Source organism: Orussus abietinus, unplaced genomic scaffold (genome assembly GCF_000612105.2).
Source record: "Orussus abietinus isolate OABI.00-Male unplaced genomic scaffold, Oabi_2.0 scaffold14, whole genome shotgun sequence".
In the NCBI taxonomy this organism is placed as follows: Eukaryota; Metazoa; Arthropoda; class Insecta; order Hymenoptera; family Orussidae; genus Orussus; species Orussus abietinus.
The window spans coordinates 1,155,727-1,169,305 of record NW_019395994.1 but is presented as its reverse complement, the minus strand read 5'-3'; the positions used below and the strand labels follow the sequence as shown (position 1 = coordinate 1,169,305).

The following is a 13,579-nucleotide window of genomic DNA, read 5'->3' as shown; positions in this document are numbered from 1 at the left end:
GTGTTAAAAAAAATATACAAATAATAATAGAAAATAAATATCTGTCCAATTCCATATTTGTATTTGGAAACAATATAGGCATTGATATTCTGATACAATTTTTATTTCAGTACTTTACATTTCTCAAAATATTTTAGCAGTATTTTAGACTCATTTAGATAAGAGATTCTTAGGCCACTTTTGGGCAACCATTCGGTCTTCAAGGCCATCTTTGTTGTGCTCGTGTGTGTTCAAAGGATAGCGAATGCTGGCCAAACAAAGGAGACCCTTATTCAAAGAGGAATTTGAGCTCTGAAGTTGGTTTCTGGTTACGAGTTAGTCGTCAGTCCATTCCCGACCGAGTAAGCACTGAGAAGCAGGAACCGTTTAAGGAACTAAAGAAGATTCTTAAGCAGTATAAGAAAGCAAAATCATCTCTGATCATGGTTCGATATAGTATTTAAATACTACAGTAGTCTGATATTAAAATCAAAATATATCTTTATATTTTCTATTCTTTAGGCTGGTCGGCGCGGACAAAGCAGTTTTAATCGAGGAAGAGATGGATACGTTGATGTCTGGACCGATGGGGCTTGTCCATCAAATGGACGTGATAATCCAAGAGCTGGGGCAGGCGCTTGGTTTGGAGATAACCATGATCTGTAAGTTATAGAAAGTAGGAATATTTGGACATTTACAATTAAGTGTTTGTAATGAAGAGACTGATTGACTTCTTAGACAGAAAAACTCACAAACATGGAAGTTTGAAATTCAGCATGCCTTTGCCTTTGAATTTATATATTATTAGAAAATTAAAAAATATAAGTATGAAGTAATTTCACAGATTTCTGATCTCAATATGAATTGATTACATTTTTAGGAACATTTCTGCACCTGTGTATGGTCGTCAAACTAATAACAATGCAGAGATTCAAGCAGCAACTTATGCTGCAAGGCGTGCTGCAGATGCTGGGATAGAAAAACTACGAATTAATACCGATTCTAAATTTCTCATCGATTGCCATGATAAGTGGATGCCAAAATGGGAACAAAATGGTTGGAAGACGTCAGACAACAGATCCGTAATAAATAAAAATGAACTTGTGGAAATGAAGAAAGCATTTGAACCATTGGATGTTCAACTTGTAAGTATATTTAAGTACCGTTCTAATCTTGTTATTTAGTTCTTTATTAAAGTTTGTACTTAATCATTTTCAAGAAATACGTTCCGGGTCACAAAGGAGTTCATGGAAATGAAATGGCTGATCAGCTTGCACGATCTGCAGCAGAACGGCAGGATTACTAGCCTACATATCGGCGATTGCTAAGTGGCCTTCAAAATGTCAATCATAAAGAAACGCTTACTTACTTATATAATACAATTACTTACTGTATAAGTAATATCAGCATGGTATATATGATAAAAACCAAACACAATTTTTTTTACTTTACATGTAATTCATTGATGAAAATAAATTCTATATATTTGCAACGTAAACATCATACTTGAGCACCTGAACTTTTAATTTTCTGTTTGGTACCATCGGTCCTTTTCTTTTGTGATTCTGGACAGAGTTGACGCAGTAGAACATATACATCTTCTGGAGATATTTGCAGTGCCAGAAGTTCCGTAAGGACGCTGAAAATGAAACACATTAGTCATTTAATGCAGATCAATTTTGACACTCATTTAAAAATATTATTACTACAGATAAAGTTAATTTGAGTTTCTGAAACAATAATGAAACAAAAATTACCGGAAAATGCCAGGAGCAGAATAAATTCCTGCAAGTTCTGCTAGAGATGTTAAATCAGCTTCGTGAGGTTGCGAGTAAGACATTTTTACATGAGCTCTGTAACTGTGAACACCGAAAATTCGTTAATAGGTATGCAATAATTTGACCTGTCAAAATTATTAAAAAATTCAGGTTATGTTTGTAGTACAAAGCTAAAAGGAACTACATTATGCATGTTCTGTAAAAGAAGACAACTTTTCATAACTTTGAACGAATTACGTTAGAGTGAGTGAGAGAAATAGAGTTACGTGGTTTGCCTAATATAAAAACCGACACACGGGTGAATCGAAGTGAAGGTGGTCAGTGATCATGGGACGCCATTGAGGGGTATCAGGTGGCAAGTTCGTTAATCGTCCACATCCTCCACCGGGGGACAGCACAGGCGATCGCGCGACCCTGCCCATGAGCTATCTCCCAACTCATTTTTGACCCCCAGCCCATGCGCGCTTTTGTAAACCCGCGAAATTTAGCAGAGTCGTTTAAACATGGCGGCTGAAGATAACGCAGAAGAACCAATGGATGTTGAAGCGAATTTATCTGTAGCTGAGCAGTCTTCCAGTAAAACTAAGACATCAATTGCAGAGAAAAAATTTTCTAATTTACCATGGTTCGTTCATTGCTTCTTTTAATACATTTTCACAGATATTACTTGCCGGGCAAGTGAGGTTATCTCAGAACCGGCTGTTTCAGTCCTTAAATATTAGTATTTTAGTGTTAGATTTTATATTAATATAGTGAAGCAATAAATAATGTTTTCTTTTTTGCAGGATAGAAAAATATCGGCCGCGGGAATTTCATGAGATTGTTGGAAATGAAGACACAGTAATGCGCCTAGCTGCCTTTGCTCAGATCGGCAATGCTCCAAACATTATAATATCCGGAGCTCCTGGAATTGGCAAGACCACGACTATTCTTTGTTATGCTCAAGCTCTCTTGGGCCCTTATTTCAATGACGCCGTTTTGGAGTTGAATGCTTCCAATGATCGAGGCATCGAAGTTGTTCGAAATAAGATTAAAATGTTTGCACAGAAAAAGGTTCATTATTAATTACTTACTTTTATTTATATCCGTTATTCATTTGATAATTCATCTCACGTTCTTTATTGCAATTTGATCGTATAATTTCTTTTAATTGTTATCTATAATATAATTTTATGCAAAAATAGGTTACTCTTCCAAAGGGAAAACACAAGATAATTATTCTTGATGAAGCAGATAGTATGACAGATGGAGCTCAGCAAGCCTTGCGACGTACAATGGAAATATATAGCAAAACAACTCGATTTGCCCTGGCATGTAACAACAGTGATAAAATCATAGAACCTATTCAGTCACGCTGTGCTGTATTGCCTTATGCAAAACTAACCGATGCACAGGTTCTCGCTAAAGTTTTGCAAGTTTGTAAAAAGGAAGATGTGAGTTTCAAGTTTACTTGTTAAGCTTACAATGTCCATGTATCGTGATAGTCACTTATATTATTATATACATATCATAGATCTCATATACCGATGATGGACTAGAAGCCATCATATTTACTGCTCAAGGAGACATGAGACAAGCACTAAATAATTTGCAATCAACATATAATGGATTTGGCCACATAAACAGTGAGAATGTTTTTAAAGTGTGCGATGAACCTCATCCTCTGATAGTTAAAGATATGTTAGAACAGTGTGTCAAGGGTAATATTAGTGAAGCCTTTCGGGTTAAGTATTTTTTATAATTTTCTATAATTGTACATTATCTTTAATTATTGTAGCGTTTCTGATTATTCACTTTTTTTAATCCGTTAATAGAGAATGGCACATCTGTGGAGTTTAGGGTATTCAGCTGAAGATATTATAACCAACATACATCGAGTTTGCAAGAACGTTTCCATGGATGAAATGTTAAGATTGGATTTCTTGCGAGTATGTTGATTTGACATCTCAACTTTCGTATGTATTTTAGAAAGTTTCTCCGCTTTTCATACTTGTTTAATTTCCACAATCTTTCAGGAAATTGGACTTACACATCTTGGTATAGTCGATGGAGTTAGTAGTCTTTTACAAATGCATAATCTATTGGCAAAACTTTGCCGCTGTGCTGTTAAAAAATAATTCCATTACTGCATTTTTAATCAATATTTTTAATAAAGTTATTTTTTTATGTTTGTCTCCATTATGTGTTTTAATTGCCTGAAAATCCATTATTTTTATTTATAATTTACTATTGTAAGTTCCTAATTTTTAGGTTTAGGCTTAGTTTTATATAATTTGTTTATACCGTGAATAGTAAATAATAAAATGATACGAAACTACGGAAGTCAAGTGTAAACGAATAGAATATAAGTCGTGTTCTGCAAACATGAAAGATTAAACCTTTCAGTTCAAATAATTTTCGCGGGTTTCTCTTCTGTCTACGTTACCGACCGGTACTTGAATAGGCGCCGTGGCTTCAATCAAACAGACTGAAAAGTGTCCCGCTCCAGGAATGCACAGGAATGCGTGACGCCACGAAGTTTTGACAGGCTCCGCGAGATTTTTTCATTTTATTTTTTTTCCCTTTATTTATAGTATATGTTGATCATTATTGTACGTTAATTTTAAAGAAAAATGATGGACACTGTTGTAAATCGGCCGAGGAGGATGTCGAACTCGGAGGGCAAATCCTCGAGGTAAGTTAAAAATTTCTTCTCTGACAATATATTTGTTTTTATTTTAAGTATATTGCTATTTCATCCTGACAAATTGACAAGTTAATCCGTCCGTGTGATTACAGAAGCTGTATAAAGTAATCTATAACGTACAATCGTACGTGTTCTAATGCAGCATGTAGAAATATTAATAGGCTAATCAGCAGGAAGTGAAAAATCAATATCGTGTAGGACCCTCTATTTATACTACCCCCATCTCAGTTTACTTATGAATGCAGCTTTGTTTTTAAATCTCGGCAATTTCCTTGATTTTGATGTCTTAAAAGCCAAGTGTAATATATATGATAAAAAACAGAGTTCATCTAGTTGCAAAATAAAATTAATTAAATGGTAAACGTGATATGTTTATATTTTTGTCATAATGTAATTTATAAAAGTTATGTAGATCACTTTACCTTTATTGATATGGTTTGAGATTTTTAATAAAATTATTCGTGTAATGGGTTTATCAGTTAAAATGGAAGAAGTGTTTAATTTTTATTCTAGAATGATTTTATTAATGTAGAAGGTATATAACTTGAGGAATTTTTTATTTCAGTCATAACAGAGAATCCGTAGAAAAACTTGGGGATCAAGGTGGATACTTTGATTTGGTTGTCAAACCGATGCTGCAACAAGGACACGAGGGAGAATTATGCAGTTGGTTGAAGGAAATGAGCTTAATTCGAACGGAATCAAATTGCCCTCAGGTTAATTGTAAGGGGCGGAACTTGATCTGGAATCCAGCCAGGATTGTGGACAAATATAATTGGGCCTGTCCAGCGTGTACTCGTAAACAGTCTATAAGGGAAAATTCGTTTTTTTTATCAGTCAAATGTGATTTAAAAATGTGCCTTCAAGTGATTCTTGGCTGGTGTCAATTGGTGCCTTCGCGAATTATGGCAGAACATTTAGGTATTGTTGATGGAAAACAATATTACATACATATTTAATGACAATTTTATTTTTAACTGCATACGATACTTTTCACAGATATAAAGGAACATGTAGTTAAGAAAGTGTACGAGCGGTGTGCAAAGGTTTCTGAAGCTTATGTCTCAGGACATCCAGAAGAATGGGTTCTTGGTGGTCCAGGCACTGTGTTAATCGTTGACGAGTTTCCTGGTGGTTGTATGACTGAAACTGTTACAGACACAGTTGTAACCAAAAAACGAAATAATAATTCACATACGATTCTATGTATCGCAGAAGCAAATGTTATTCCACCTCGAATGTGGCTTCATATGATACGTGCAATGCCAGAGGTAGACACGGAATATACTTCATTCTCTCTTGTTGCTCAACATTTCTTTTTTTCTTTCTAATATGTGTGATTGTTTGATACCATAGCCACTAAAATCAGAGAAAGGTCACACCAATGTAAATAGATGTGGGATGGTGGAGGAAGCTTTGAAAGAGGTAGTTCGACACGCGCTGCCTGGTAGCTACATCGTAGCAAACAGTAGGGCACGTAGCTGTAATTATGAGTCATTACAGGAATTGAAGCAGTACAGGGTGATCAGCGTAGAATACTTACAGAAGTTTGATCCTCCTGGCAAGAACAAATTGTTGTCCAATCTAGGTATTAATCACTTTAATAATTGTAACCATCAATTGTGTCATAGTACATGTTAATACAATGTTTCATATATCTACACAGAAACTATTTGGCAAACTGGTGTCAAAGTTTGTGAAGAAATCCAAGAGACGACACATGCATTAGGACTGGATATTCTTTCAACATATTTATGGAGACAACGATTTGGTACTTCACCCTCTACAGCATTTCAGTACATGCTCAATCATATCGCTGAGTTCTACAGGTTCACGTAAGGGAATTTAATTTAAGTTGCTCATGTCAATTCTGGTACAATTCTACATAGTTTGACAAACTTCAACAAGTTATGTACCTTTGTCCAAAGACCAAGCACAACTGATTCCATGAAACTTGTCATGATTCTGTTGTGCAATCAAGTTTACCATTACATGTCAGTTGTATCAAACTGGTATGTATATATAAAATAACAAGAATCTACTAGCTATGTGAAATACCTCTCAGAAGGTACCAACGTTTCAGTAATATGTGAGAGATAGAGGTATATAACGTTTTTACAGATTCCTAAATTTCAAACTTCCTCGATCAGTTTATTCATTAACATTAAAATAAGGACAACAGTCTTGAGCAAGAAAGCACATTTTTACCCTTGAATACCAATGAATCATTGAAATACTTGTTAATGAAGAGAATTTCTTATACATGATTGAGGAAAGGGACAGTACTCATGCAAAAAAAAATGTTTTAATATTACTTTTTTATAATTTTAATAAGAAGTTTCCCTAAAATCGCACAAAACTTTATTTGTTACCATGGTTCGAAGTGGCCTATCTATTCTTGCATACTTGATGTAAGGTAACAAGAGTTGAAAGTATATATTTTATGAGAAACTTTAATACATTAGTTAATATTAACTGTTGCAATCTTCTGATAGAAAAGGTAAAGGAACGTCTTCCAAGAGATTTTTGGAATATCATACAACGTTAAGTTAATGAAAAGTGCCTATTCTGGGGTAAGGGTTGATATTAAATTTCTGGGCTTTATTATATAGAGAGGATAAGGAAAACGTAGCTAAACAAAATATATATATATATGTATATATTTTTATAAACGATTTCGCATTAATTATAACCAACTCTTGTTGTGTCTCATTGAAATGTAGTCGCATCGCGAACTTTAAAGATTTTTCAAGTGCATTAACATGTTCCTTGTTCGCAAAATGCAATGTAGCAATACAAATAATTATTAGCTTTATTTGATAATTTGGAGAAAGAATTATGCAGCTTAAGAGAAGACGTCATTGAAGTAGTATATTAAGTATGTTTGTGATTTTATATCAAAAATTCTCTTTAATTGCAATCTTAATGTAATATTATTAATGTCACGACATATAATAACGCATACATAACAGCTGCAAAAAAAATTAATATTTTGAGTTACAGATAATAACATGACTTCGTTTTAAAACAATTAGATAATAGCAAGATTGTTTTTATCTACTTCGATACGATTTCGACGACGCCTTCATATAATTCATTTCTAACAATTTGAAACACACAATCATTTTTAATAAAAATACATTATCACTTTAAAGAAACTTGAAAAATAAAAACGCAAGATTTTTAATGCTCTGAAAATGTATACATGTTTTATAGTTATCATTGAAATTTGGAAGAAATATTTTGATAAAATTTCAATCTGTCTTTGTAATAAACGGTACAAAGTGATGATGTGTTATGTATTATCAATATATAAACATATTTTTAACGTGTGTTGATGAATTGTTAATAGACAATGAGTTATTCAATACCAGTATTTTTCATACATTTTTCAGAGATATTTGCATATAGTTTGTAAAATGATTAATAAGCGGATATAAAGGTAAATAATTTTACTACTGAAATATTTTTTCACAGCTGTATAAGTAAAAGAAATCGCGTCGACCAAGTATTTCGTGTCAACGATTTGCTTAATTGTATTGTAGTTGTCATAAACTTTTTAAAAAGTTACTGCCTAAATTATAAGGAAGTTCTTAGCTGCTGTAATACCAATTCATCAACTTATCGTAAGAGGCCTATTATTGCCTTAACATCTGTATATACAAATATGTCTTTACAGAGGTCATTGATTATACATTTATATATACTGTTTATTGATATTTTATTAAAATATGATAAGTTCTGTTTTTACATCGATCTATCCGGTAAGAAGGCTTGAACAAAATAGAATTAAAAATTTCAGTTTCACTCTAAAAGTAACGATTTTTCTTTTCTATTTAATACTTGATTTTTTTCATAAGCTCAGTTCACACAGCAGAAATACATTTTTTATAAATCTTAATTCTATTCCATTCCCATAATGTTCTTTGATTTACGTTGAATTCCGTAAAGATGAATATATTTGGACATTATTTCATTCCTTCTAGTTTTGGCAAATAATAATTGTATTAAATATTCACTTAAATAAAAGTTCTTAATTCCATTTTATTCCTGTCTTCTTACTGAATAGAAAGGCAAACTATTATGAATTAAAGACTCACGGAATGTTATTATTAGTTTGAGTAAAAGTATTACTGCAACTCCTCAATTAGCAATACAAAGGAATATTACATTATTATGAGCTTTAGTTTTATAAAATTGAATATTTTACAATTGTTAAATAAGTTTAGAAATTTAATTGATATATGAAATAGAAAGGAAATATTAACTCGCATCTTCGGCGCTTATCACCGTAATTAAACTCGGTGAATAAGCGTGAGAATGATGATAATTATGTGAATAATTTGTTAATTGTTCATATGCTTTATTTAGATGAAGCAAATATTCGATCGAGTTGATACTGTCCAATTTTAATTAAATAATAACAAACACGTCTGCGCACAACAATTCTATACATTTGTAATGAAATAAGATCTTCAACATATTGTTATAGTAATGCAGTCTTATATGAGATTCCAGTCGGAAGAGCAGAAATTTAGCATCTGTTGTATACGGTGTATGGAGGTTTGTCTATCGACAATTTTCATAATCATAGAAAGCAATGTTTGTAAATTTATTTCAACATCAGTTACGTTTCTATTTCCATCAGTTCCTTATATGTTTTCTGGTCTTGTACCATCTTCTTAAAAACTTGATATTTACGTTGATGATATCTGCGAAATTTATTTACCGTGTAAGGATTATACGAATGAATTGTGCAAGGATAATAATAAAATACTTACTTGTACACTGCCTTATTTGGTTTTACAATTTTTGCTAGACCTCCCATGCTACGAACAGCATCGTTCACCGAAGGAAAAACACCTGCTGCGTAGGAACCCAAGATTGCAGCGCCAAGTAGCACTGATTCTGTTTCTAAAGGAGTAAGAACAGGTAAACCTAAGACATCTGCCTGTATTTGTGTAAACAGTGGATTTTGACTGAGACCGCCACAAATAAGTAGCGTCTCTACTTTGTGTCCAGCAAGGGTCAAGGCCTCTAAAATATGTTTGGTTCCATACTGTCCAAAAAATAAAGGTTGTATTCATTATATATGGTATTAGTAAAGGCCAAAGGAGCATTAATAGTCTTATAGGAAATAAAAATACAAATATGTTCAATATTTTACCGTTAGAGCTTGCACAGTAGCTAAGTACAAAAGTGCTAAACTTTCTTCGTCAGCTGACAAAGTTAATCCTGAAATCTGTTTAATGAAGAGAAGAATTTTAACCGTTCAATCATACTAGTGTTAGAATTAATCTGAACAATGCTTTAATTTCTCACCATTCCCTGGAGTCCAGGATCAGCCAGCGGTGAACGATTACCATGAAAGTCTGGCCAAACATGTAAGTTGTTTGTTAAGTATGAAACATCAGGCAGATTTTTTTGTTTTGCAATAGCTTGTAGTATCTCCGATAAGTACTGTTGCACATGCCTACAATGAGATTCTTATTTTTAGGTACTTTTTCCTTCAAATACAATATTAATTGTAACTCATAATTATCTTTAATGGACTTACATTTTGCCGTTTATTTTATGACGTATTGCTCCGATAGCAGGATGGGTGTCAATAATGTGATCAAGGAGTTTCCCAGTGGCACTTTGTCCTCCCTCGTTTAACCACATTCTAGGTACCATAGCACTGTAATAAGGGCCCCATACACCATCAACATAAATTTCCTTTTCATTTACAATCATGTGACAAGTCGACGTTCCACAAATTAATCCTGTAAGACAAACGCATGCACACTTAGAATAATAACGTTCCTATTATCGATATATGGACTATATAAATGATGAAATGTTACAAAATAATTACTTTAGGAGAGATTTCATTGAAATATTTAATTTCAGTAAAAGAGTTGTTTCAAATCTTAATATAGATAAATACCTAATCTTGTGCTAAAATCATTAGATATTCCTGGTACAGAGCATCCAACAAGTCCGAGTCCTCCAGCATGAGCATCTATCATCGAAGTGGCTACAGGAGTTCCTTTACGAAGACCCAATTCAGCCGCTGCTGTAGCACTTAAGCCTGATCCAACACAGTCTCCAGGAGTTTGGACTTTGTTGCCTTGAACACAATGGAAGTGTAAGTAATTTGTAAAATGCTAAGAACTTTTGTTAATTGAAAAAGGAATGTGCTGAATATGTACAAATGTATAGACAAAATACCTATTCGTCTCCAATTGCTTTTGCTTAAATCTGACAAGCCGATACTTTCAAAGAATTCAATGTTCCAGCCATTGTTATCACTTGGATCAGCACAATAATTCCATTTACATACCAGAGAACATAACGATCTATAAAATAGATTTAATGTTAATTATAAACCGTAATATTTGGCACTTATGTAGCTTACCTTGATTCTGCATCAGTTGCTCTCCATGTTAAAAAGTCGGGAAGATCAAATAATAATTGAGCACGTGCCCATGATTTAGGCAAATTATTTTTCAGCCACAGCATTTTTGGAGTTTCCATTTCTAATGATATTTTTCCACCTACGTATCGAAGTATCTTGTGATTGCTTTTATTAATAAAATTGGCTTCCTCTTCTGCTCTGTGATCCAGCCACAGAATAATATTTTGTTCATCCTTTCCTGTTATAAATATTGCATTTCAATAATTTGTCATTTTTCATATTAATAATTGAAATTTTCTACTTCAGAAAACTCAACACTTCTTATATAACATGTTTTGATTGAAAATCACTTTAATTTTAGCAAATTTTCATTCTATCGAATATCCATTCCGACAATATTATTATTACATTATGATTTCATACCTGATAGACTTACTGTTACTGGCAATCCATTTTCATCCAAAGCAACCAAAGAACAGGTTGCAGCAAACCCGATTCCTTTAACATTATCCTTTGGAACATTTTCTGTGACAATCTACATTTATAAATGAATATAACAATTTCAATCAAGTTTATTATTTTAGATACAGTAAATTTAATATCTCATTTTTACCTTTACTGTTTGGCATACTGCTTCCCAAATATCATTGGAGGATTGCTCATAGAAAACACTGGAGGATATAAAAGTTTTAATAGAATGAACAGCAGTCTTCTTGATCTTCCCTTCTAGGGAAACAAGGGCAGCTCTAGCACTTCCTGTTCCTACGTCTACACCTATGTAGTAATCCATAATTGTTTATGCTACAGAAAGGAATGCACCACAGTGAGAAGTACAGAAATGAGTGATCATAAATCTGCCCGAGCAAATAGTATACTCTGCCTACTTTGAAAAATCATTAAAACTTCAACACTATTACTTCAGTGTGGCGTGACCCTGAGATAACAGTAAATGTCACGTAGGCAGTATAATGTAAACCAAGCATTGATAATGCCATTTTTCTGGTGAGTTAATGACAAGTATAAAGTCCTTATACATGTGTTCCTCTTAATTCCAGATAAGTGCAGCTTATATAAACTCTTCATTCAAGGAATGTGTCTTTGTGTAAAAAGCTGTCTACAGATTCTTCGTATGAATACTACATATAATATTATCAGTTGAGTAATCGTAATCTTCACCCGATTTGTATATAATAAGCATTTCAACACACTATGATATATCCTCTTAATATGACTTTCCATATATCATGTGTTTAATGCACCAACCTGAAAAAAACGTGGTAAAATGAAAAATGCATACAATACAACTTCCACTGATAGATATAATAAGCAGGGTGTTCAAACCCCGATATTAAATATCATATGAAAATTTGGGGTACAAGGGGTTCGTGATTTTAATAAAATTTGAATACATCTTATTTGTCGGCATCAGCAGAGTAGGTGATTCGTTGATATTTATTTACAAGTATTTTGTATACAGAAAGATCACGTGTCCACATGCCACGTGCATCTAACGACCAACAGAACCTAACCTAACATTATAACCTATTGCTTTTAGTGGCGTTTTGATTCTGACAAGAGTCGACTTTAATCGACTCTGCGAGTGCGTTTTTAAGAAACTAACACTTTCATTGACGTCAACGTGATTGTTATCTGGATAGATGACAATTTGTCAGTAATATTTTTTAAACATTATTCTACGTTATCAAGTAATGTTAATGAAGGATTTCTGGAGGATTCGAACAGATTTTGTAGATTCATTCATAACCTAACTTAAAATATGGTCCGCGTTAAAAACAGGTACAGCATTCAATATTTTCACTTTCATAATATTTATGATATACTATAATTATTGGCAGTTTTTTTTTTATAAAAGATTAACTTAAAATCAACTTTTATAGGTACATTACAATTGAAATAATACCTAACAGCAACGCTGACAAATCTTTGGCATTGAAAACAACGGCATTACATAATGCCATACAACAAAAAGTACAACAGATGTATGGAGATTACGGTCAAGCTGCAATTAAAGCTGGATTTAATGGTATGACTACATGCAATTATTTTAATTCACTTCATTGTTACCCCGTTAAACGTGGTATCGTTTTTCAGCAAAGTACAGTAATGTACACACAAAAATTGCTTTGATAAAAGTCCGACATGGCCCACACAAGTTTGTTGTCAATTCTATACCACAAATAACCGACATCGGAGGACGTTTTGTGTCTGTGAAAATACTATATATTGGTGCGACTCTAAAGCACTGCTTCCTATTTATTAAAGTAAGTGAAACCAAAATTTGTTGAAATTGTAATGATTTATACTCTATGATAAACGTATTACCTTTTAAACAGAGATTTCAACTGAAAAAACTGGAATATATGTGGGAAAGCCTGAAAAGCGAGACCGACAAGAAACGTATGGAAGACGCATTAATGAGTATGACCCCAGCGATGAAAGACTTCAAATAAGGTCCATTTTTCAGATACCTTAGTTAGAAATAAAAATCATTAAATTATTTTTTATACATCGCAGGGAATTCATTCATTTAGTATTCCCGCGCAAGATAATTCATCTATCTTCCGAGAAATTGCCGTTACGTTAGCTTTCACCGTTTTTTGCCCCCAAGGGCGACGCAACGAATTTCTGGTAAGGGTTCGCGCACTCGCGATGGCGGTGCCATCTACCAGTCGCCATTGCCGGCTCACGTACTCGTGATGGTAATACCATGCGGCT

General features: G+C 33.3%; 5 protein-coding genes across 6 annotated transcripts; 4 read left to right on the top strand and 1 right to left on the bottom strand.

Annotated features, from left to right (window-relative positions):
• The first annotated feature begins 148 nt into the window (after nucleotides 1-148).
• Nucleotides 149-1,482, top strand: LOC105698341 (ribonuclease H1). Its single transcript, XM_012422525.2, has 4 exons — nucleotides 149-425; nucleotides 502-641; nucleotides 860-1,124; nucleotides 1,199-1,482. Exons 1-4 carry the CDS (start codon nucleotides 423-425, stop codon nucleotides 1,283-1,285), a joined length of 495 nt encoding a protein of 164 aa, XP_012277948.1. The 5' UTR covers nucleotides 149-422; the 3' UTR covers nucleotides 1,286-1,482.
• A 779-nt stretch (nucleotides 1,483-2,261) lies between these two features.
• LOC105698236 (replication factor C subunit 2) lies at nucleotides 2,262-3,923 on the top strand. Its single transcript, XM_012422294.1, has 6 exons — nucleotides 2,262-2,382; nucleotides 2,543-2,810; nucleotides 2,942-3,190; nucleotides 3,271-3,480; nucleotides 3,572-3,685; nucleotides 3,773-3,923. Exons 1-6 carry the CDS (start codon nucleotides 2,291-2,293, stop codon nucleotides 3,872-3,874), a joined length of 1,035 nt encoding a protein of 344 aa, XP_012277717.1. The 5' UTR covers nucleotides 2,262-2,290; the 3' UTR covers nucleotides 3,875-3,923.
• Nucleotides 3,924-4,215: 292 nt separating this feature from the next.
• LOC105698267 lies at nucleotides 4,216-6,985 on the top strand. Its single transcript, XM_012422353.2, has 5 exons — nucleotides 4,216-4,431; nucleotides 5,009-5,364; nucleotides 5,443-5,714; nucleotides 5,800-6,031; nucleotides 6,110-6,985. Exons 1-5 carry the CDS (start codon nucleotides 4,370-4,372, stop codon nucleotides 6,280-6,282), a joined length of 1,095 nt encoding a protein of 364 aa, XP_012277776.1. The 5' UTR covers nucleotides 4,216-4,369; the 3' UTR covers nucleotides 6,283-6,985.
• A 1,797-nt stretch (nucleotides 6,986-8,782) lies between these two features.
• Nucleotides 8,783-11,715, bottom strand: LOC105698266 (FGGY carbohydrate kinase domain-containing protein). Its single transcript, XM_012422352.1, has 10 exons — nucleotides 11,457-11,715; nucleotides 11,267-11,378; nucleotides 10,844-11,081; nucleotides 10,657-10,784; nucleotides 10,373-10,555; nucleotides 10,001-10,208; nucleotides 9,766-9,916; nucleotides 9,611-9,685; nucleotides 9,225-9,502; nucleotides 8,783-9,155 (listed from the first exon to the last, which is right to left on the bottom strand). Exons 1-10 carry the CDS (start codon nucleotides 11,631-11,633, stop codon nucleotides 9,071-9,073), a joined length of 1,635 nt encoding a protein of 544 aa, XP_012277775.1. The 5' UTR covers nucleotides 11,634-11,715; the 3' UTR covers nucleotides 8,783-9,070.
• A 73-nt stretch (nucleotides 11,716-11,788) lies between these two features.
• Nucleotides 11,789-13,370, top strand: LOC105698269. 2 transcript variants are annotated; one of them, XM_012422356.2, is made up of 5 exons: nucleotides 11,789-11,997; nucleotides 12,399-12,640; nucleotides 12,742-12,887; nucleotides 12,956-13,125; nucleotides 13,198-13,370. In XM_012422356.2, exons 2-5 carry the CDS (start codon nucleotides 12,621-12,623, stop codon nucleotides 13,312-13,314), a joined length of 453 nt encoding a protein of 150 aa, XP_012277779.1. In that variant the 5' UTR covers nucleotides 11,789-11,997; nucleotides 12,399-12,620; the 3' UTR covers nucleotides 13,315-13,370. The 2 variants fall into 2 exon arrangements, with proteins under 2 accessions (XP_012277779.1, XP_012277780.1); XM_012422357.1 differs by lacking the exon at nucleotides 11,789-11,997 and adding an exon at nucleotides 12,006-12,276.
• The last annotated feature ends 209 nt before the right edge of the window (nucleotides 13,371-13,579 follow it).

Coding starts and splice junctions, on each gene's coding strand:
- LOC105698341 (XM_012422525.2), top strand. Junction 642..859: donor TTTGGAGATAACCATGATCT/GTAAGTTATAGA, acceptor TTACATTTTTAG/GAACATTTCTGCACCTGTGT. Junction 1,125..1,198: donor AACCATTGGATGTTCAACTT/GTAAGTATATTT, acceptor ATCATTTTCAAG/AAATACGTTCCGGGTCACAA.
- LOC105698236 (XM_012422294.1), top strand. CDS start 2,291: ATGGATGTTGAAGCGAATTTATCTGTAGCTGAGCAGTCTTCCAGTAAA. Junction 3,481..3,571: donor ATATTAGTGAAGCCTTTCGG/GTTAAGTATTTT, acceptor ATCCGTTAATAG/AGAATGGCACATCTGTGGAG. Junction 3,686..3,772: donor TAAGATTGGATTTCTTGCGA/GTATGTTGATTT, acceptor ACAATCTTTCAG/GAAATTGGACTTACACATCT.
- LOC105698267 (XM_012422353.2), top strand. CDS start 4,370: ATGATGGACACTGTTGTAAATCGGCCGAGGAGGATGTCGAACTCGGAG. Junction 5,365..5,442: donor AATTATGGCAGAACATTTAG/GTATTGTTGATG, acceptor TACTTTTCACAG/ATATAAAGGAACATGTAGTT. Junction 5,715..5,799: donor TGATACGTGCAATGCCAGAG/GTAGACACGGAA, acceptor TTGATACCATAG/CCACTAAAATCAGAGAAAGG.
- LOC105698266 (XM_012422352.1), bottom strand. CDS start 11,633: ATGGATTACTACATAGGTGTAGACGTAGGAACAGGAAGTGCTAGAGCT. Junction 10,556..10,656: donor AAGCAATTGGAGACGAATAG/GTATTTTGTCTA, acceptor ATTGTGTTCAAG/GCAACAAAGTCCAAACTCCT. Junction 9,156..9,224: donor CCAAATAAGGCAGTGTACAA/GTAAGTATTTTA, acceptor TAAATTTCGCAG/ATATCATCAACGTAAATATC.
- LOC105698269 (XM_012422356.2), top strand. CDS start 12,621: ATGGTCCGCGTTAAAAACAG. Junction 12,888..12,955: donor AATTAAAGCTGGATTTAATG/GTATGACTACAT, acceptor ATCGTTTTTCAG/CAAAGTACAGTAATGTACAC. Junction 13,126..13,197: donor ACTGCTTCCTATTTATTAAA/GTAAGTGAAACC, acceptor CCTTTTAAACAG/AGATTTCAACTGAAAAAACT.